This window comes from Salmo salar, chromosome 07 (genome assembly GCF_965601325.2).
Source record: "Salmo salar chromosome 07, fSalSal1, whole genome shotgun sequence".
In the NCBI taxonomy this organism is placed as follows: Eukaryota; Metazoa; Chordata; class Actinopteri; order Salmoniformes; family Salmonidae; genus Salmo; species Salmo salar.
Genome location: NC_138297.1, coordinates 2,322,501 through 2,343,452, shown reverse-complemented (window position 1 = coordinate 2,343,452; position 20,952 = coordinate 2,322,501). Strand labels below are relative to the sequence as shown.

The following is a 20,952-nucleotide window of genomic DNA, read 5'->3' as shown; positions in this document are numbered from 1 at the left end:
GTGTCTCTCTCTCTCCTCACTGTGACCAGTAATGGTAGTGTCTCTCTCTCTCCTCACTGTGACCAGTAATGGTAGTGTCTCTCTCTCTCCTCACTGTGACCAGTAATGGTAGTGTCTCTCTCTCCTCACTGTGACCAGTAATGGTAGTGTCTCTCTCTCTCCTCACTGTGACCAGTAATGGTAGTGTCTCTCTCTCCCCTCACTGTGACCAGTAATGGTAGTGTCTCTCTCTCTCCTCACTGTGACCAGTAATGGTAGTGTCTCTCTCTCCTCACTGTGACCAGTAATGGTAGTGTCTCTCTCTCCTCACTGTGACCAGTAATGGTAGTGTCTCTCTCTCCTCACTGTGACCAGTAATGGTAGTGTCTCTCTCCTCACCGTGACCAGTAATGGTAGTGTCTCTCTCCTCACCGTGACCAGTAATGGTAGTGTCTCTCCTCACTGTGACCAGTAATGGTAGTGTCTCTCTCCTCACCGTGACCAGTAATGGTAGTGTCTCTCTCTCTCCTCACTGTGACCAGTAATGGTAGTGTCTCTATCTCTCCTCACCGTGACCAGTAATGGTAGTGTCTCTCTCTCTCCTCACTGTGACCAGTAATGGTAGTGTCTCTCCTCACTGTGACCAGTAATGGTAGTGTCTCTCTCTCTCCTCACTGTGACCAGTAATGGTAGTGTCTCTCCTCACTGTGACCAGTAATGGTAGTGTCTCTCTCTCCTCACCGTGACCAGTAATGGTAGTGTCTCTCTCTCCTCACTGTGACCAGTAATGGTAGTGTCTCTCCTCACTGTGACCAGTAATGGTAGTGTCTCTCTCTCCTCACTGTGACCAGTAATGGTAGTGTCTCTCTCTCTCCTCACCGTGACCAGTAATGGTAGTGTCTCTCTCTCCTCACCGTGACCAGTAATGGTAGTGTCTCTCTCTCCTCACTGTGACCAGTAATGGTAGTGTCTCTCTCTCTCCTCACTGTGACCAGTAATGGTAGTGTCTCTCTCTCTCCTCACTGTGACCAGTAATGGTAGTGTCTCTCTCTCCTCACTGTGACCAGTAATGGTAGTGTCTCTCTCTCTCCTCACCGTGACCAGTAATGGTAGTGTCTCTCTCTCCTCACTGTGACCAGTAATGGTAGTGTCTCTCCTCACTGTGACCAGTAATGGTAGTGTCTCTCCTCACCGTGACCAGTAATGGTAGTGTCTCTCTCTCTCCTCACTGTGACCAGTAATGGTAGTGTCTCTCTCTCTCCTCACTGTGACCAGTAATGGTAGTGTCTCTCTCTCTCCTCACTGTGACCAGTAATGGTAGTGTCTCTCTCTCCTCACTGTGACCAGTAATGGTAGTGTCTCTCCTCACTGTGACCAGTAATGGTAGTGTCTCTCTCCTCACCGTGACCAGTAATGGTAGTGTCTCTCTCTCTCCTCACTGTGACCAGTAATGGTAGTGTCTCTCTCTCTCCTCACTGTGACCAGTAATGGTAGTGTATCTCTCCTCACTGTGACCAGTAATGGTAGTGTCTCTCTCTCTCCTCACTGTGACCAGTAATGGTAGTGTCTCTCTCTCCTCACCGTGACCAGTAATGGTAGTGTCTCTCTCTCTCCTCACTGTGACCAGTAATGGTAGTGTCTCTCTCTCTCCTCACTGTGACCAGTAATGGTAGTGTCTCTCCTCACTGTGACCAGTAATGGTAGTGTCTCTCCTCACCGTGACCAGTAATGGTAGTGTCTCTCTCTCTCCTCACTGTGACCAGTAATGGTAGTGTCTCTCTCTCTCCTCACTGTGACCAGTAATGGTAGTGTCTCTCTCCTCACCGTGACCAGTAATGGTAGTGTCTCTCTCTCTCCTCACTGTGACCAGTAATGGTAGTGTCTCTCTCCTCACTGTGACCAGTAATGGTAGTGTCTCTCTCTCCTCACCGTGACCAGTAATGGTAGTGTCTCTCTCTCTCCTCACTGTGACCAGTAATGGTAGTGTCTCTCTCTCTCCTCACTGTGACCAGTAATGGTAGTGTCTCTCCTCACTGTGACCAGTAATGGTAGTGTCTCTCTCTCTCCTCACTGTGACCAGTAATGGTAGTGTCTCTCCTCACCGTGACCAGTAATGGTAGTGTCTCTCTCCTCACTGTGACCAGTAATGGTAGTGTCTCTCCTCACCGTGACCAGTAATGGTAGTGTGATTCTCCTCACTGTGACCAGTAATGGTAGTGTCTCTCTCTCTCCTCACTGTGACCAGTAATGGTAGTGTCTCTATCTCTCCTCACTGTGACCAGTAATGGTAGTGTCTCTCTCCTCACTGTGACCAGTAATGGTAGTGTCTCTCTCTCTCCTCACCGTGACCAGTAATGGTAGTGTCTCTCTCTCTCCTCACTGTGACCAGTAATGGTAGTGTGATTCTCCTCACTGTGACCAGTAATGGTAGTGTGATTCTCCTCACCGTGACCAGTAATGGTAGTGTCTCTATCTCTCCTCACTGTGACCAGTAATGGTAGTGTGATTCTCCTCACCGTGACCAGTAATGGTAGTGTCTCTCCTCACCGTGACCAGTAATGGTAGTGTCTCTCTCTCTCCTCACCGTGACCAGTAATGGTAGTGTCTCTCCTCACCGTGACCAGTAATGGTAGTGTTTGTAGTCCCTCTCTCAGACGGAGACAGAAGAAGGACTTCCCTGCGATGTTCAGTAGAGGGAATACTCCAGAAACCTCCCCATACACCTTGACACGAAGGCCTCGCACCCTGCGCACACACACACACACACACACACACACACACACACACACACACACACACACACACACACACACACACACACACACACACACACACACACACACACACACACACACACACACACACACACACACACACACACACACGACTGGAACGAACTACAAAAATCTCTGAAACTGGAAACACTTATCTCCCTCACTAGCTTTAAGCACCAGCTATCAGAGCAGCTCACAGATCACTGCACCTGTATATAGCCCATCTATAATTTAGCCCATACAACTACCTCTTCCCCTACTGGATTTATTTATTTTGCTCCTTTGCACCATATTATTTAATTCCTACCTGGTTAAATAAAGGACTTGTTCTCAACTAGCCTACCTGGTTAAATAAAGGACTTGTTCTCAACTAGCCTACCTGGTTAAATAAAGGACTTGTTCTCAACTGGCCTACCTGGTTAAATAAAGGACTTGTTCTCAACTGGCCTACCTGGTTACATAAAGGACTTGTTCTCAACTAGCCTACCTGGTTAAATAAAGGACTTGTTCTCAACTAGCCTACCTGGTTAAATAGAGGACTTGTTCTCAACTAGCCTAACCTGGTTAAATAGAGGACTTGTTCTCAACTAGCCTACCTGGTTAAATAAAGGACTTGTTCTCAACTAGCCTACCTGGTTAAATAAAGGACTTGTTCTCAACTGGTCTACCTGGTTAAATAAAGGACTTGTTCTCAACTAGTCTACCTGGTTAAATAAAGGACTTGTTCTCAACTAGCCTACCTGGTTAAATAAAGGACTTGTTCTCAACTGGCCTACCCTGGTTAAATAAAGGACTTGTTCTCAACTAGCCTACCTGGTTAAATAAAGGTAGAATAAATAATAAATAAAATAAAAACACACAGAAACCTAACCTGTGCTGTATCAGTCCTGCAGCTTCTCTGACCCCCACAGCTCTCTTCAGGTTGACACCTGCAGGGTTAAAGGTCATCTCAGGGTCAGAGGTCAGGGCTAGGGGACAGCCAACCAGCTCCAGGTAGCCCCTCTCCTCCACTTCCTGGTCCTTCCCCGTTGCAAGCTGGGGGATGTAGTTCCAGCAGGGGAAGAGAAAGGGCAGACCCAGCCAGAGAGGGGAGGGGCTCAGTAGCTAACCAATCAGAGAAAGAACGACAGGAGTGAATTCAAGGCTGTCTTCTTTTAGACAAGACCAGACCAGACCAGACAAGACAAGACAAGACAGACAGACCTCACAGTGCACGGTCCCGGTGGCGTCCCTCACACGCCACGCTCCGTCACATGACCTCTCTGGGTCACACCTATCACTGAGACAGCCTATCAGCAACAGGTTGGCACGCGGCAAAGCCTCGTGATTGGGCAGAGCCTGCTCCGCCTCCCGGACCCATTCTCTGTGCTGAGCGGTGCTCCAGGTCAGGTTGCTACAGCAAGGTGTGCGTTGCCAGGTAACCAGCTCGGATACGGAGATGAGCCTAACAACGAGAGGAGGTTAAGGTTAGGAGTAGTGTTGATCTGAACCTCCTAATGACAGGAGGTTAAGGTTAGGAGTAGTGTTGATCTGAACCTCCTAATGACAGGAGGTTAAGGTTAGGAGTAGTGTTGATCTAAACCTCCTAATGACAGGAGGTTAAGGTTAGGAGTAGTGTTGATCTAAACCTCCTAATGACAGGAGGTTAAGGTTAGGAGTAGTGTTGATCTAAACCTCCTAATGACAGGAGGTTAAGGTTAGGAGTAGTGTTGATCTAAACCTCCTAATGACAGGAGGATAAGGTTAGGAGTAGTGTTGATCTAAACCTAATGACAGGAGGTTAAGGTTAGGAGTAGTGTTGATCTAAACCTCCTAATGACAGGAGGTTAAGGTTAGGAGTAGTGTTGATCTAAACCTCCTAATGACAGGAGGTTAAGGTTAGGAGTAGTGTTGATCTAAACCTCCTAATGACAGGAGGTTAAGGTTAGGAGTAGTGTTGATCTAAACCTAATGACAGGAGGTTAAGGTTAGGAGTAGTGTTGATCTAAACCTCCTAATGACAGGAGGTTAAGGTTAGGAGTATTGTTGATCAAAACCTCCTAATGACAAGAGGTTAAGGTTAGGAGTAGTGTTGATCTAAACCTCCTAATGACAGGAGGTTAAGGTTAGGAGTAGTGTTGATCTAAACCTCCTAATGACAGGAGGTTAAGGTTAGGAGTAGTGTTGATCTAAACCTCCTAATGACAGGAGGTTAAGGTTAGGAGTAGTGTTGATCTAAACCTAATGACAGGAGGTTAAGGTTAGGAGTAGTGTTGATCTAAACCTCCTAAAGACAGGAGGTTAAGGTTAGGAGTAGTGTTGATGGCGATAAACCTCCTAATTCTGCAGTCCTGGGGTATCACAGTAGGAGTGCTGATCTATCAATGTGGAGGCTATATCACCCTGTATATAGCCTCCACATTGACTCTGTACCGGTACCCCCTGTATATAGCCTCCACATTGACTCTGTACCGGTACCCCCCTGTATATAGCCTCCACATTGACTCTGTACCGGTACCCCCTGTATATAGCCTCCACATTGACTCTGTACCGGTACCCCCTGTATATAGCCTCCAGATTGACTCTGTACCGTAATACCCTGTAAATAGCCTCCACATTGACTCTGTACCGGTACCTCCCTGTATATAGCCTCCACATTGACTCTGTACCGTAACACCCTGTATATAGCCTCCACATTGACTCTGTACCGTAATACCCTGTAAATAGCCTCCACATTGACTCTGTACCGTAATACCCTGTAAATAGCCTCCACATTGACTCTGTACCGGTACCCCCTGTATATAGCCTCCACATTGACTCTGTACCGTAATACCCTGTATATAGCCTCCACATTGACTCTGTACCGGTACCCCCTGTATATAGCCTCCACATTGACTCTGTACCGGTACCCCCTGTATATAGCCTCCACATTGACTCTGTACTGGTACCCCCTGTATATAGCCTCCACATTGACTCTGTACCGGTACCCCCTGTATATAGCCTCCACATTGACTCTGTACCGGTACCCCCTGTATATAGCCTCCACATTGACTCTGTACCGGTACCCCCTGTATATAGCCTCCACATTGACTCTGTACCGGTACCCCCTGTATATATCCTCCACATTGACTCTGTACCGGTACCCCCTGTATATAGCCTCCACATTGACTCTGTACTGGTACCCCCTGTATATATCCTCCACATTGACTCTGTACCGGTCTACTACACCTGTACCTGTTGTATTCGGAGCATGTGACTAATACAATTTGATTTGCCTTAGACGGACCCTAAACTAAAGGTCTCCAACCAGCTCTGATCTTGGTGACAAACCGAGTAAGCAGGCTTTAGTTCAAGCCCAGCACTAACACACTAATCAACTAGATCATTAATACCCCTTGGTTAGTGTAATCAGTCGTGCTAGTGCTAGTGCAAGGCTGGAGCTAAAACCTTCGCCAGAGCCGGTAAACAACATCAATTGGTCACCTGTAACTGAGCGGCAGAGACCGGGCACACGAGGAGCCCACCGCCTGTTCCACTCTCCGTATCATGGCTAGAGAAAGCTGTTCCGGGGAAACAGTACCGGTGGATGGACCGAGAACCGGGTACAGATTGTCCCTCACGAACACGAATAGCTCCTGCAGCCACTCCCGTTCCTGCAAGAAAGGAGATTGTGGATGAGTAAAAAAAAATACAGTATTTTGTTTGAATGAAGAAAATAAAACGAAAGCAGACAAAGTAACTTACCACTTCACTCCTCTCCCTGAAGTTTGCCATGAAGGAATCCATTCTAGGTTCGTATCGTTTATGCTGTTCTGAATCGTTTCATATCTTCACTTTAGCTACAAGACAAGCCACGTAACGGACAGACATTAATGCTACCGTTGTCAACCAGCTAGTAATAAACTCACACAAACAAACCAAAAAACTTCTAAATCATCTGAATAACAACAATATTAGTAGAACTACGGCGTCCCCCCCCCCCATTACCTTCACAACGCAGCAAACAGCCCTTGGTTACCGGGACTTCTTCCGGATCATATCCGGGTTGAAGGGAAGAACAGCACGCTGGCCAATCAGAAACGAGTCTGTGTCGGACTGAAGGTAGTCAGCCAATAGGGGCGCGGCCCAGGGGCGGGCCTTAGCTCCATCCAGTTCGCTGCTCAGTTAACTTCCCTCTCCAGAGAAATACACAGCACAGACAACAACAAAGACAACGTGAGACTTCATTCTTACAAACTTCATCTGACCGGTAAATGTAAGTCATGAAAGACATTGGACGTTTGTAGTAACATCTTTTAAATGTACCTTGAAATTTGTAGAAATGTTAATTTCACTTGCATGTTTATAAAATAAAAAGACAAAAAGGTAACGTTATTGTAGCTAACTTTCAAACTGTTAGCCAGTTTGCTAAACTGGTGAAATGGCTAAATCTGTATTTAAAAAAAAAAAATGTTTTGATGTAAAATAACCTTGCTCGTAACTATACTGTAAAAATGTTTCACACTAGCTAATGTTAGCTAACTATGTATTGTGATGGCTAGCAGCGTTAGCATCTTCAGTATAAATGCTAGCGCTGGGTGGGTTAGGATGAGCTAGCATCGCGTTAGGTGGGAAGCAAATGGTGGCCCCATTGTTCTCTACGAGCTAGCATGCTAGGTGGCTAACAGCGGTAGCTAGCTAGCTAACTAGGCTAACCGTACTGTAAACTATACAGTCTACTGCACACTGCCTGGTCTGCAATCCATCACATATACAAGCCCAACTTTAGTTACCGTTACAATAAGTTAGCTAGCTAACTATCCATTTGTACTTTTTTTAAAACGTTTTATCCGACGTTTGGCCTAGCTAGTTAGCCACTTTAGCTAGATGCTTGATGAATTTGCAAAAAAAAAAAATATATATATTTTCGTAAATATCTCTCTATTTTCTCCGGTGGTATCAGTCAGTCGTGTCGCCATGGTGAAAGGGGACGTTAATAAACCGAAAGGCAAGACGTCAGCCTACGCCTTCTTCGTCCAGACCTGCCGGGAGGAACACAAGAGGAAACACCCCGAACAGTCGGTCAACTTCGCCGAGTTCTCCAAGCAGTGTTCAGAGAGATGGAGGGTAAAACATGAATACACACATACATCACAGGGTGTTATACCATATATATACACACACCACAGGGTGTTATACTATATATATATATATATATATATATATATATATATATATATATATATATACACATCACAGGGTGTTATACTATATATATATATATATCATAGGGTATATATATCATATATATATACATCACAGGGTGTTATACTATATATATATATATATATATATATATATATATATACATCACAGGGTGTTATACCATATATATACACACACCACAGGGTGTTATACTATATATATATATATATATATATATATATATATATATATATATATATATATACACATCACAGGGTGTTATACTATATATATATATATATATATATATATACATCACAGGGTGTTATACCATATATATACACACCACAGGGTGTTATACTATATATATATATATATATATATATATTATATATATATATATATATATATACATCACAGGGTGTTATACTATATATATATATATATATATATACTATACATCACAGGGTGTTATACCATATATATACACACCACAGGGTGTTATACTATATGTATATATATATATCATCACAGGGTGTTATACTATATATATATATACATCACAGGGTGTTATACCATATATATATACACACCACAGGGTGTTATACTATATATATATATATATATACATCACAGGGTGTTATACTATATATATACACACATCACAGGGTGTTATACCATATATATACACACCACAGGGTGTTATACTATATATATATATATATACATCACAGGGTGTTATACCATATATATACACACACCACAGGGTGTTATACTATATATATATATATATACATCACAGGGTGTTATACCATATATATACACACACACCACAGGGTGTTATACTATATATATATTATATATATATACATCACAGGGTGTTATACTATATATATACACATCACAGGGTGTTATACCATATATATACACACCACAGGGTGTTATACTATATATATATATATACATCACAGGGTGTTATACTATATATATATATACATCACAGGGTGTTATACCATATATATACACACCACAGGGTGTTATACTATATATATATATATATATATATATATATATATATACATCACAGGGTGTTATACCATATATATACACACACCACAGGGTGTTATACTATATATATATATATATACATCACAGGGTGTTATACCATATATATACACACACCGCAGGGTGTTATACTATATATATATATATATATATATATATATACATCACAGGGTGTTATACTATATATATACACATCACAGGGTGTTATACCATATATATATATATATATATACCACAGGGTGTTATACTATATATATATATATATACATCACAGGGTGTTATACCATATATATACACATCACAGGGTGTTATACCATATATATATACACACACCACAGGGTGTTATACCATATATATATATATACACACCACAGGGTGTTATACCAATATATATATATATATACACCGCAGGGTGTTATACCATATATATATATACACCACAGGGTGTTATACTATATATATATATATATATACACCACAGGGTGTTATACTATATATATATATACACCACAGGGTGTTATACTATATAATATATATATATATATATACATCCACAGGGTGTTATACCATATATATATATACACCACAGGGTGTTATACCATATATATATATATACCATAGGGTGTTACACCACAGGGTGTTATACTATATATATATATATACACCACAGGGTGTTATACCATATATATATATATATATCACCACGGGTGATCCATATATATATATATATATATATATATATATATATACACCACAGGGTGTTATACCATATATATACACACCACAGGGTGTTATATATATATACACCACAGGGTGTTATACTATATATATATATACACACCACAGGGTGTTATACTATATATATATATATACACACCACAGGGTGTTATACTATATATATATACACCACAGGGTGTTATACCATATATATATATATATATAATCCACAGGGTGTTATACCATATATATATATATAATATACCCCGGGTGATACCTATATATACACCACAGGGTGTTATACCATATATATATATATATACACCACAGGGTGTTATACCACCCCGGGTGATACATATATATATATACACCACAGGGTGTTATACTATATATATATACACACCACAGGGTGTTATACCATATATATACACACCACAGGGTGTTATATTATATATATATATATATACACCACAGGGTGTTATACCATATATATACACACCACAGGGTGTTATATTATATATATATATATATACACCACAGGGTGTTATACCATATATATACACACCACAGGGTGTTATATATACACACCACAGGGTCTGACTGCGACTGACAAGGTGTTATAATAACTGTGTGTGTAATAAAGAAGTTATAACTGAGTTTGTGTGTAGGCTTCCACTGCGACTGACAAGCGTCGTTTTGAGGACATGGCAAAGAACGACAAGGTGCGCTATGAGAGGGACATGAGGGGGTACGTCCCCCCCAAGGGGATGGCCAAGAGCGGCAGGAAGAAGAAGGACCCCAACGCTCCAAAACGACCCCCGTGAGTCACACTCTCTACTGTACACACAGACTGGGGTGTACAGACACTACATTACCAACAGTATGTGGACAGCTGCTCGTCAAAACATCTCATTACAAAATCATGGGTATTAATATGGAGTTGGTCCCCCCCCTTTGCTGCTATAACAGCCTCCACTCTTCTGGGAAGGCTTTCCACTAGATGTTGGAACATTGCTGCTATAACAGCCTCCACTCTTCTGGGAAGGCTTTCCACTAGATGTTGGAACATTGCTGCTATAACAGCCTCCTCTCTTCTGGGAAGGCTTTCCACTAGATGTTGGAACATTGCTGCTATAACAGCCTCCTCTCTTCTGGGAAGGCTTTCCACTAGATGTTGGAACATTGCTGCTATAACAGCCTCCACTCTTCTGGGAAGGCTTTCCACTAGATGTTGGAACATTGCTGCTATAACAGCCTCCACTCTTCAGGGAAGGCTTTCCACTAGATGTTGGAACATTGCTGCAGGGGGACTTGCTTCCGTTCAGCCACAAGACCATTAGTGAGGTCGGGCACTGATGTTGGGCGATTAGGCCTGGCTCGCAGTCGGCGTTCCAATTAATCTCAAAGGTGTTCGATGGGGTTGAGGTCAGGGCTCTGTGCAGGCAAGTCAAGTTCTTCCACAACGATCTCTACAAACCATTTCTGTATGAACCTCGCTTTTTGCACAGGGGCATTGTGTTGAAACAGGAAAGGGCTTTCTACAAACTGTTGCCACAAAGTTGGAAGTCCAGAATCATCTAGAATGTCTTTGTATGCTATAGATTTCCCATCAGTGGAACTAAGGGGCCCGAACCATGAAAAACAGCCCCAGACCATTATTCCTCCTCCACCAAACTTTACAGTTAGCACTATAAATTGGGGCAGGTAACGTTCTCCTGGCATCCACCAAACCCAGATTAGTCCGTCGGACTGCCAGATGGTGAAGCGTGATTCATCACTCCAGAGAACACGTTTCCACTGCTCCAGAGTCCAATGGCGGCGAGATTTACACCACTCCAGCCGACGCTTGGCATTGCGTATGGCGACGTAAGGCTTGAAAATCCATTTCATGAAGCTCCCGACAAACAGTTATTGTGCTGACGTTGCTTCCAGAGGCAGTTTGGAACTTGGTAGTGAGTGTTGCAACCGAGGACAGATGATTTTTACGCTCCGCAGCACTCTGCGGTCCCGTTCTATACGCTTGTGTGGCCTACCACTTTGCAGCGGAGCCGTTGTTGCTCCTAGACGTTTCCACTTCACAATAACAGTTGACCAGGGCAGAAATTTGATTAACTGACTTGTTGGGTGGCTGGTAGCCTAGTGGTTAGAGCGTTGGGACTAGTAACCTGAAAGGTTGCCAGATCAAATCCCCGAGCTGACGAGGTATAAATCGGTCGTTCTGCTCCTGAACAAGGCAGTTAACCCCACTGTTCCTGGGTGGGCCGTCATCGTAAATAAGAATTTGATCTTAACTGACTTGCCTAGTTAAATAAAGGTACAATAAAAAAGGTGACTTCTACTGCCAATGTTTGTCTATGGAGATTGCATGGCGGGCGTGGCTGAAATAGCCGAATCCACTGATTTGAAGGGGTGTCCACATACTTTTGTGTGTCTTGTAAACACGTATCACATACACACTGCACTATTTACACACACACCCATGGCCTGCTTCTGTGTAACCCTCGTCCCTTTATCACCCGTGGCCTGCTTCTCTCTAACCATCCTCCCCGTGGCCTGCCCCACCTCCCACCCGGGGCCTGCTTCTCTCTAACCATCCTCACCCGTGGCCTGCTTCTCTCTAACCATCCTCACCCGTGGCCTGCTTCTCTCTAACCATCCTCACCCGTGGCCTGCTTCTCTCTAACCATCATCACCCGTGGCCTGCTTCTCTCTAACCATCATCACCCGTGGCCTGCTTCTCTCTAACCATCATCACCCGTGGCCTGCTTCTCTCTAACCATCCTCACCCGTGGCCTGCTTCTCTCTAACCATCCTCACCCGTGGCCTGCTTCTCTCTAACCATCCTCACCCGTGGCCTGCTTCTCTCTAACCATCATCACCCGTGGCCTGCTTCTCTCTAACCATCCTCACCCGTGGCCTGCTTCTCTCTAACCATCATCACCCGTGGCCTGCTTCTCTCTAACCATCCTCACCCGTGGCCTGCTTCTCTCTAACCATCCTCACCCGTGGCCTGCTTCTCTCTAACCATCATCACCCGTGGCCTGCTTCTCTCTAACCATCCTCACCCGTGGCCTGCTTCTCTCTAACCATCCTCACCCGTGGCCTGCTTCTCTCTAACCATCCTCACCCGTGGCCTGCTTCTCTCTAACCATCCTCACCCGTGGCCTGCTTCTCTCTAACCATCATCACCCGTGGCCTGCTTCTCTCTAACCATCATCACCCGTGGCCTGCTTCTCTCTAACCATCATCACCCGTGGCCTGCTTCTCTCTAACCATCATCACCCGTGGCCTGCTTCTCTCTAACCATCCTCACCCGTGGCCTGCTTCTCTCTAACCATCCTCACCCGTGGCCTGCTTCTCTCTAACCATCCTCACCCGTGGCCTGCTTCTCTCTAACCATCCTCACCCGTGGCCTGCTTCTCTCTAACCATCCTCACCCGTGGCCTGCTTCTCTCTAACCATCATCACCCGTGGCCTGCTTCTCTCTAACCATCATCACCCGTGGCCTGCTTCTCTCTAACCATCATCACCCGTGGCCTGCTTCTCTCTAACCCTCCTCCTCCCTCCTCCAGGTCTGCCTTCTTTGTGTTCTCTGCAGAGTTCCGTCCGACGGTCAAACAGGAATTCCCAGGTACAGTGATGATACTATTACTAATAAATCTGGTTTGGCTTTGTCGTTATGGGGTATAGTGGTGGTGGTGTTATGGGGTATAGTGGTGGTGTCGTTATGGGGTATAGTGGTGGTGTCGTTATGGGGTATAGTGGTGGTGTCGTTATGGGGTATAGTGGTGGTGGTCGTTATGGGGTATAGTGGTGGTGTTATGGGGTATAGTGGTGGTGGTGTTATGGGGTATAGTGGTGGTGTTATGGGGTATAGTGGTGGTGGTGTTATGGGGTATAGTGGTGGTGTCGTTATGGGGTATAGTGGTGGTGTCGTTATGGGGTATAGTGGTGGTGTCGTTATGGGGTATAGTGGTGGTGTCGTTATGGGGTATAGTGGTGGGGTCGTTATGGGGTATAGTGGTGGGGTCGTTATGGGGTATAGTGGTGGGGTCGTTATGGGGTATAGTGGTGGTGGTGTCGTTATGGGGTATAGTGGTGGTGGTGTCGTTATGGGGTATAGTGTGGTGGTGTCGTTATGGGGTATAGTGGTGGTGTCGTTATGGGGTATAGTGGTGGTGTCGTTATGGGGTATAGTGGTGGTGTCGTTATGGGGTATAGTGGTGGTGTCGTTATGGGGTATAGTGGTGGTGTCGTTATGGGGTATAGTGGTGGTGTCGTTATGGGGTATAGTGGTGGTGTCGTTATGGGGTATAGTGGTGGTGTCGTTATGGGGTATAGTGGTGGTGTCGTTATGGGGTATAGTGGTGGTGTTATGGGGTATAGTGGTGGTGTCGTTATGGGGTATAGTGGTGGGGTCGTTATGGGGTATAGTGGTGGGGTCGTTATGGGGTATAGTGGTGGGGTCGTTATGGGGTATAGTGGTGGTGTCGTTATGGGGTATAGTGGTGGTGTCGTTATGGGGTATAGTGGTGGGGTCGTTATGGGGTATAGTGGTGGTGTCGTTATGGGGTATAGTGGTGGTGTCGTTATGGGGTATAGTGGTGGTGTCGTTATGGGGTATAGTGGTGGGGTCGTTATGGGGTATAGTGGTGGGGTCGTTATGGGGTATAGTGGTGGTGTCGTTATGGGGTATAGTGGTGGTGTCGTTATGGGGTATAGTGGTGGTGTCGTTATGGGGTATAGTGGTGGTGTCGTTATGGGGTATAGTGGTGGTGTCGTTATGGGGTATAGTGGTGGTGTCGTTATGGGGTATAGTGGTGGTGTCGTTATGGGGTATAGTGGTGGTGTCGTTATGGGGTATAGTGGTGGTGTCGTTATGGGGTATAGTGGTGGTGTCGTTATGGGGTATAGTGGTGGTGTCGTTATGGGGTATAGTGGTGGTGTCGTTATGGGGTATAGTGGTGGTGTCGTTATGGGGTATAGTGGTGGTGTCGTTATGGGGTATAGTGGTGGGGTCGTTATGGGGTATAGTGGTGGGGTCGTTATGGGGTATAGTGGTGGGGTCGTTATGGGGTATAGTGGTGGGGTCGTTATGGGGTATAGTGGTGGGGTCGTTATGGGGTATAGTGGTGGGGTCGTTATGGGGTATAGTGGTGGGGTCGTTATGGGGTATAGTGGTGGGGTCGTTATGGGGTATAGTGGTGGGGTCGTTATGGGGTATAGTGGTGGGGTCGTTATGGGGTATAGTGGTGGGGTCGTTATGGGGTATAGTGGTGGGGTCGTTATGGGGTATAGTGGTGGTGTCGTTATGGGGTATAGTGGTGGTGTCGTTATGGGGTATAGTGGTGGTGTCGTTATGGGGTATAGTGGTGGTGTCGTTATGGGGTATAGTGGTGGTGTCGTTATGGGGTATAGTGGTGGTGGTGTTATGGGGTATAGTGGTGGTGGTGTTATGGGGTATAGTGGTGGTGTCGTTATGGGGTATAGTGGTGGTGTCGTTATGGGGTATAGTGGTGGTGTCGTTATGGGGTATAGTGGTGGTGTCGTTATGGGGTATAGTGGTGGTGGTGTTATGGGGTATAGTGGTGGGGTCGTTATGGGGTATAGTGGTGGGGTCGTTATGGGGTATAGTGGTGGGGTCGTTATGGGGTATAGTGGTGGTGTCGTTATGGGGTATAGTGGTGGTGTCGTTATGGGGTATAGTGGTGGTGTCGTTATGGGGTATAGTGGTGGTGTCGTTATGGGGTATAGTGGTGGTGTTATGGGGTATAGTGGTGGTATTATGGGGTATAGTGGTGGTGTTATGGGGTATAGTGGTGGTGTCGTTATGGGGTATAGTGGTGGTGTCGTTATGGGGTATAGTGGTGGTGTCGTTATGGGGTATAGTGGTGGTGTCGTTATGGGGTATAGTGGTGGTGTTATGGGGTATAGTGGTGGTATTATGGGGTATAGTGGTGGTGTTATGGGGTATAGTGGTGGTGTCGTTATGGGGTATAGTGGTGGTGTCGTTATGGGGTATAGTGGTGGTGTCGTTATGGGGTATAGCGGTGGTGTCGTTATGGGGTATAGCGGTGGTGTCGTTATGGGGTATAGCGGTGGTGTCGTTATGGGGTATAGTGGTGGTGTCGTTATGGGGTATGTGGTGGTGTGTTATGGGGTATAGTGGTGGTGTCGTTATGGGGTATAGTGGTGGTATTATGGGGTATAGTGGTGGTATTATGGGGTATAGTGGTGGGGTTATGGGGTATAGTGGTGGTGTCGTTATGGGGTATAGTGGTGGTGTCGTTATGGGGTATAGTGGTGGTATTATGGGGTATAGTGGGGTCGTTGTGTGTAGATTGATGAGGGAATAATGATTGAATCCAGTTTTAGATTAATGATATAACAAAGTGAAAAAAGGTCAATGGGTCTGAACTCACTTTATAAACTTCCTACTGATTCAATGGTAGAGTGTATTTTTAGTAGTACTGTGTGTATATATATATATATATCTTTCTCCAGGCTGTTCTATAGGAGAGTTTTAGTCGTGTAAATACAGTGGCAAGAAAAAGTATTTGAACCCTTTTGGATTCACCTGGATTTCTGCATAAATTGGTCATAAAATCTGATCTGATCTTCATCTAAATCACAACAATTGACGAACACAGCGTGAATGTGTTATTAGTTTATTATTTTCTTGTCTATATTGACTACAGAATGTACACATTCACAGTGTAGGTTGGGAAAAGTACGTGAATCCTTAGGTTTTTTTGTAAAAGTCATTAGCCTGTTTGGACTCAGCTAACCTGGAGTCCGATCAATGAGACGGGATTGGGAGATGTTTGTTAGAGCTGCCGTGGTTTGGGGCCCGGGACAGCTTTTTATCATCGACGGAGAAATTATTTTTTGTTTATCAAGACATTTTGCAAGAGAATGTTAGGCTAATCTGTCCGTCAATAGAAGCTCAACAGAAGTTGGGATGACGCAACAGGACAACGACCCAAAACACAGGAAGTAAATCAACAACAGAACGGCTTCAACAGAAGGAAATACGACTTCTGGAGTGGCCCAGTCAGAGTCCTGACCTTCGACCCGATTTGAGATGCTGTGGCAGGACCTCTAAGAGAGCAGTTCACACCAGACATCCCAAGAATATTGCTGAACTGAAACAGTTTTGTAAAGAGGAACAGTCCAAAATTCCTCCTGAACCGTTGTGCAGGTCTGATCCTCAACAACAGAAAACGTTTGGTTGAGGTTATTGCTGCCAAAAGGAGGGTCAACCAGTTATTAAATCCAAGGGTGCACATACTTTTCCCACCCTGCACTGTGAATGTTTACACGATGCGTTCAATAAAGACATGAAAATACGTCTAATTGTTTGTGTGTTACTAGTTTAAACAGACTTGTGTTGGTCGATTGTGACTTAGATAACACCAAGCTGTTCTCTAGGTGGTAGTGTTTATCTGTGTTTTATAAACTCAGCAAAAAAAGAAATGTCCCTTGTTCAGGCCCCATCTTTCAAAGATCATTTGTAAAAATCCAAATAACTTCACAGATCTTCATTGTAAAGGGTTTAAACACTGTTTCCCATGCTTGTTCAATGAACCATAAACAATTAATGAACATGCACCTGTGGAACGGTCGTTAAGACACTAACAGCTTACAGACGGTAGGCAATTAAGGTCACAGTTATGAAAACTTAGGACACTAAAGAGGCCTTTCTACTGACTCTGAAAAACACCAAAAGGAAGATGCCCAGGGTCCCTGCTCATCTGCGTGAACGTGCCTTAGGCATGCTGCAAGGAGGCATGAGGACTGGAGATGTGGCCAGGGCAATAAATTGCAATGTCCGTACTGTGAGACGCCTAAGACAGCGCTACAGGGAGACAGGATGGACAGCTGATCGTCCTCGCAGTGGCAGACCACGTGTAACAACACCTGCACAGGATCGGTACATCCGAACATCACACCTGCGGGACAGGTACAGGATGGCAACAACAACTGCCCGAGTTACACCAGGAACGCACAATCCCTCCATCCTGCAGGCTCATCCTGACATGACCCTCCAGCATGACAATGCCACCAGCCATACTGCTTGTTCTGTGCGTGATTTCCTGCAAGACAGGAATATCAGTGTTCTGCCATGGTCAGCGAAGAGCCCGGCTCTCAATCCCATTGAGCACGTCTGGGACCTGTTGGATCGGAGGGTGAGGGGTAGGGGCCATTCCCCACAGAAATGTCCAGGAACTTGCCGGTGCCTTGGTGGAAGAGTGGGGTAACATCTCACAGCAAGAACTGGCAAATCTGGTGCAGTCCATGAGGAGGAGATGAACTGCAGTACTTAATGCAGCTGGTGGCCACACCAGATACTGACTGTTACTTTTGATTTTGACCCCCTCTCTGTTCAGGGACACATTATTCCATTTCTGTTAGTCACATGTCTGTGGAACTTGTTCAGTTTATGTCTCAGTTGTTGAATCTTGTTATGTTCATACAAATATTTACACATGTTAAGTTTGATGAAAAATAAACGCAGTTGACAGTGAGAGGAAGTTTCTTTTTATGCTGAGTTTATAAATGTCTCCAGGTTATTTAGAGGTCGACCGATTATGATTTTTCAACATCGATACCGATTATTGGATGACAAAAAAAAAGTGTATATATATATTTTTATATATTTGTTATAATGACAATTACAACAATACTGAATGAACAATGAACACTTTTTTTTATTTTAACTTAATATAATACATAAATAAAATCTATTTAGTCTAAAATAAATAATGAAACATGCTAAATTTGATTTAAATAATGCAAAAAACAAAGTGTTGGAGAAGAAAGTAAAAGTGCAATATGCGCCATGTAAGAAAGCTAACGTTTAAGTTCCTTGCTCAGAACATGGGAACATATGAAAGCTGGTGGTTCCTTTTAACATGAGTCTTCAATATTCCCAGGTAAGAAGTTTTAGGTTGTAGTTATTATAGGAATTATAGGACTATTTCTCTCTATACGATTTGTATTTCATATACCTTTGACTATTGGATGTTATTATAGGCATTATAGTATTGCCAGCCTAATTTTCGGGAGTTGATAGGCTTGAAGTCATAAACAGCGCGGTGCTTCAAGCACAGCGAAGGGCTGCTGGCAAAACGCAGGAAAGTGCTGTTTGAATGAATGCTTACTAGCCTGCTGCTGCCTACCACCGCTCAGTCAGACTGCTCTATCAAATCATAGACTTAATTATAATATAATAAACACGCATAAATACGAGCCTTTGGTCATTAATATGGTCGAATCCGGAAACTATAATTTAGAAAACAAAAACGTTTATTCTTTCAGTGAAATACGGAACCGTTCCGTATTTTATCTAACGGGTGGCATCCCTACGTCTAAATATTGCTGTTACATTGCACAACCTTCAATGTTATGTCATAATTATGTACAATTCTGGCAAATTAATTACGTTCTTTGTTAGGAAGAAATGATCTTCACACAGTTCACAACGAGCCAGGCGGCCCAAACTGCTGCATATACCCTGACTCTGCAACGAGCCAGGCGGCCCAAACTGCTGCATATACCCTGACTCTGCAACGAGCCAGGCGGCCCAAACTGCTGCATATACCCTGACTCTGCAACGAGCCAGGCGGCCCAAACTGCTGCATATACCCTGACTCTGCTTACAGTGAACGCAAGAGAAGTGACTCAGTTCTCAACGAGCCAGGCGGCCCAAACTGCTCCATATACCCTGACTCTGCAACGAGCCAGGCGGCCCAAACTGCTGCATATACCCCTGACTCTGCTTACAGTGAACGCAAGAGAAGTGACTCAGTTCTCAACGAGCCAGGCGGCCCAAACTGCTGCATATACCCTGACTCTGCAACGAGCCAGGCGGCCCAAACTGCTGCATATACCCTGACTCTGCAACGAGCCAGGCGGCCCAAACTGCTGCATATACCCTGACTCTGCTTACAGTGAACGCAAGAGAAGTGACTCAGTTCTCAACGAGCCAGGCGGCCCAAACTGCTCCATATACCCTGACTCTGCAACGAGCCAGGCGGCCCAAACTGCTGCATATACCCCTGACTCTGCTTACAGTGAACGCAAGAGAAGTGACTCAGTTCTCAACGAGCCAGGCGGCCCAAACTGCTCCATATACCCTGACTCTGCAACGAGCCAGGCAGCCCAAACTGCTGCATATACCCCTGACTCTGCAACGAGCCAGGCGGCCCAAACTGCTGCTAATACCCTGACTCTGCAACGAGCCAGGCGGCCCAAACTGCTGCTAATACCCTGACTCTGCAACGAGCCAGGCGGCCCAAACTGCTGCATATACCCTGACTCCTGACAGAACGCAAGAGAAGTGACTCAGTTCTCAACGAGCCAGGCGGCCCAAACTGCTGCATATACCCTGACTCTGCAACGAGCCAGGCGGCCCAAACTGCTGCTAATACCCCTGACTCTGCAACGAGCCAGGCGGCCCAAACTGCTGCACATACCCCTGACTCTGCAACGAGCCAGGCGGCCCAAACTGCTGCATATACCCCTGACTCTGCAACGAGCCAGGCGGCCCAAACTGCTGCACATACCCCTGACTCTGCAACGAGCCAGGCGGCCCAAACTGCTGCATATACCCTGACTCCTGACAGAACGCAAGAGAAGTGACTCAGTTCTCAACGAGCCAGGCGGCCCAAACTGCTCCATATACCCCTGACTCCCGACAGAACGCAAGAGAAGTGACTCAGTTTCAGGCACCGCGTTGATTATATGCAACGCAGGACAAGCTAGTTAACCTAGTAATATCATCAACCACGTGTAGTTAACTAGTGATTATGTTAAGATAGTTTTTTTTATAAGTTTATGGTGGTGGCGTCGTTATGGGGTATAGTGGCCTTACCTTGGCTCCTTGCTGCACTCCCGTAACAGGTGGTCAGCCTGCCGCGCAGTCTCCTCGTGGAATGCAATCGGCGCCATAATCGGCGTCCAAAAAGGCCGATTACCGATTTGTTATGAAAACTTGAAATCGGCCATTCCGATTAATTGGTCGACCTCTTGTATTGTTGTCTCCTATAGAACAGCCTGGAGGTGGTGGTAGTAGTAGTGTGTGTATGTATATGTGTGTATGTATATGTATGTATGTATATTATATATATATATATATATATATATATATATATATATATATAAAAAATACTATATATATTATTGTCTCCAGGCTGCTCTATAGGAGAGTGTAGTAGTAGTAGTAGTAGTAGTAGTAGTGTATATATATGTA

At 44.9% G+C, this 20,952-nt stretch overlaps 2 protein-coding genes across 3 annotated transcripts in view; one reads left to right on the top strand and one right to left on the bottom strand.

Moving 5' to 3' along the window:
* The window catches only part of ctc1 (CTS telomere maintenance complex component 1), an 84,920-nt gene extending 78,020 nt beyond the window's left edge, over positions 1 to 6,900 (bottom strand). The window contains exons 1-6 of one of the 2 annotated variants that reach the window (XM_082977295.1): positions 6,720 to 6,900; positions 6,477 to 6,571; positions 6,216 to 6,385; positions 3,957 to 4,197; positions 3,625 to 3,857; positions 2,595 to 2,724 (exon numbers count right to left, since the gene is read on the bottom strand). In XM_082977295.1, coding sequence (XP_082833421.1) covers positions 2,595 to 2,724; positions 3,625 to 3,857; positions 3,957 to 4,197; positions 6,216 to 6,385; positions 6,477 to 6,518 — 816 coding nt within the window. In that variant the 5' untranslated portion in view covers positions 6,519 to 6,571; positions 6,720 to 6,900. Of the gene's footprint in view, positions 1 to 2,594; positions 2,725 to 3,624; positions 3,858 to 3,956; positions 4,198 to 6,215; positions 6,386 to 6,476 lie in introns of both variants that reach the window. The other variant, XM_082977294.1, reaches the window with a different exon arrangement.
* Positions 6,880 to 20,952, top strand: part of LOC106608403 (high mobility group protein B2) — a 17,776-nt gene continuing 3,703 nt past the window's right edge. The window contains exons 1-4 of the mRNA XM_045700629.2: positions 6,880 to 6,987; positions 7,675 to 7,838; positions 10,367 to 10,518; positions 13,271 to 13,329. Of these exons, the coding sequence (XP_045556585.1) occupies positions 7,689 to 7,838; positions 10,367 to 10,518; positions 13,271 to 13,329 (361 nt within the window). The 5' untranslated portion in view covers positions 6,880 to 6,987; positions 7,675 to 7,688. The remainder of the gene's footprint in view (positions 6,988 to 7,674; positions 7,839 to 10,366; positions 10,519 to 13,270; positions 13,330 to 20,952) is intronic.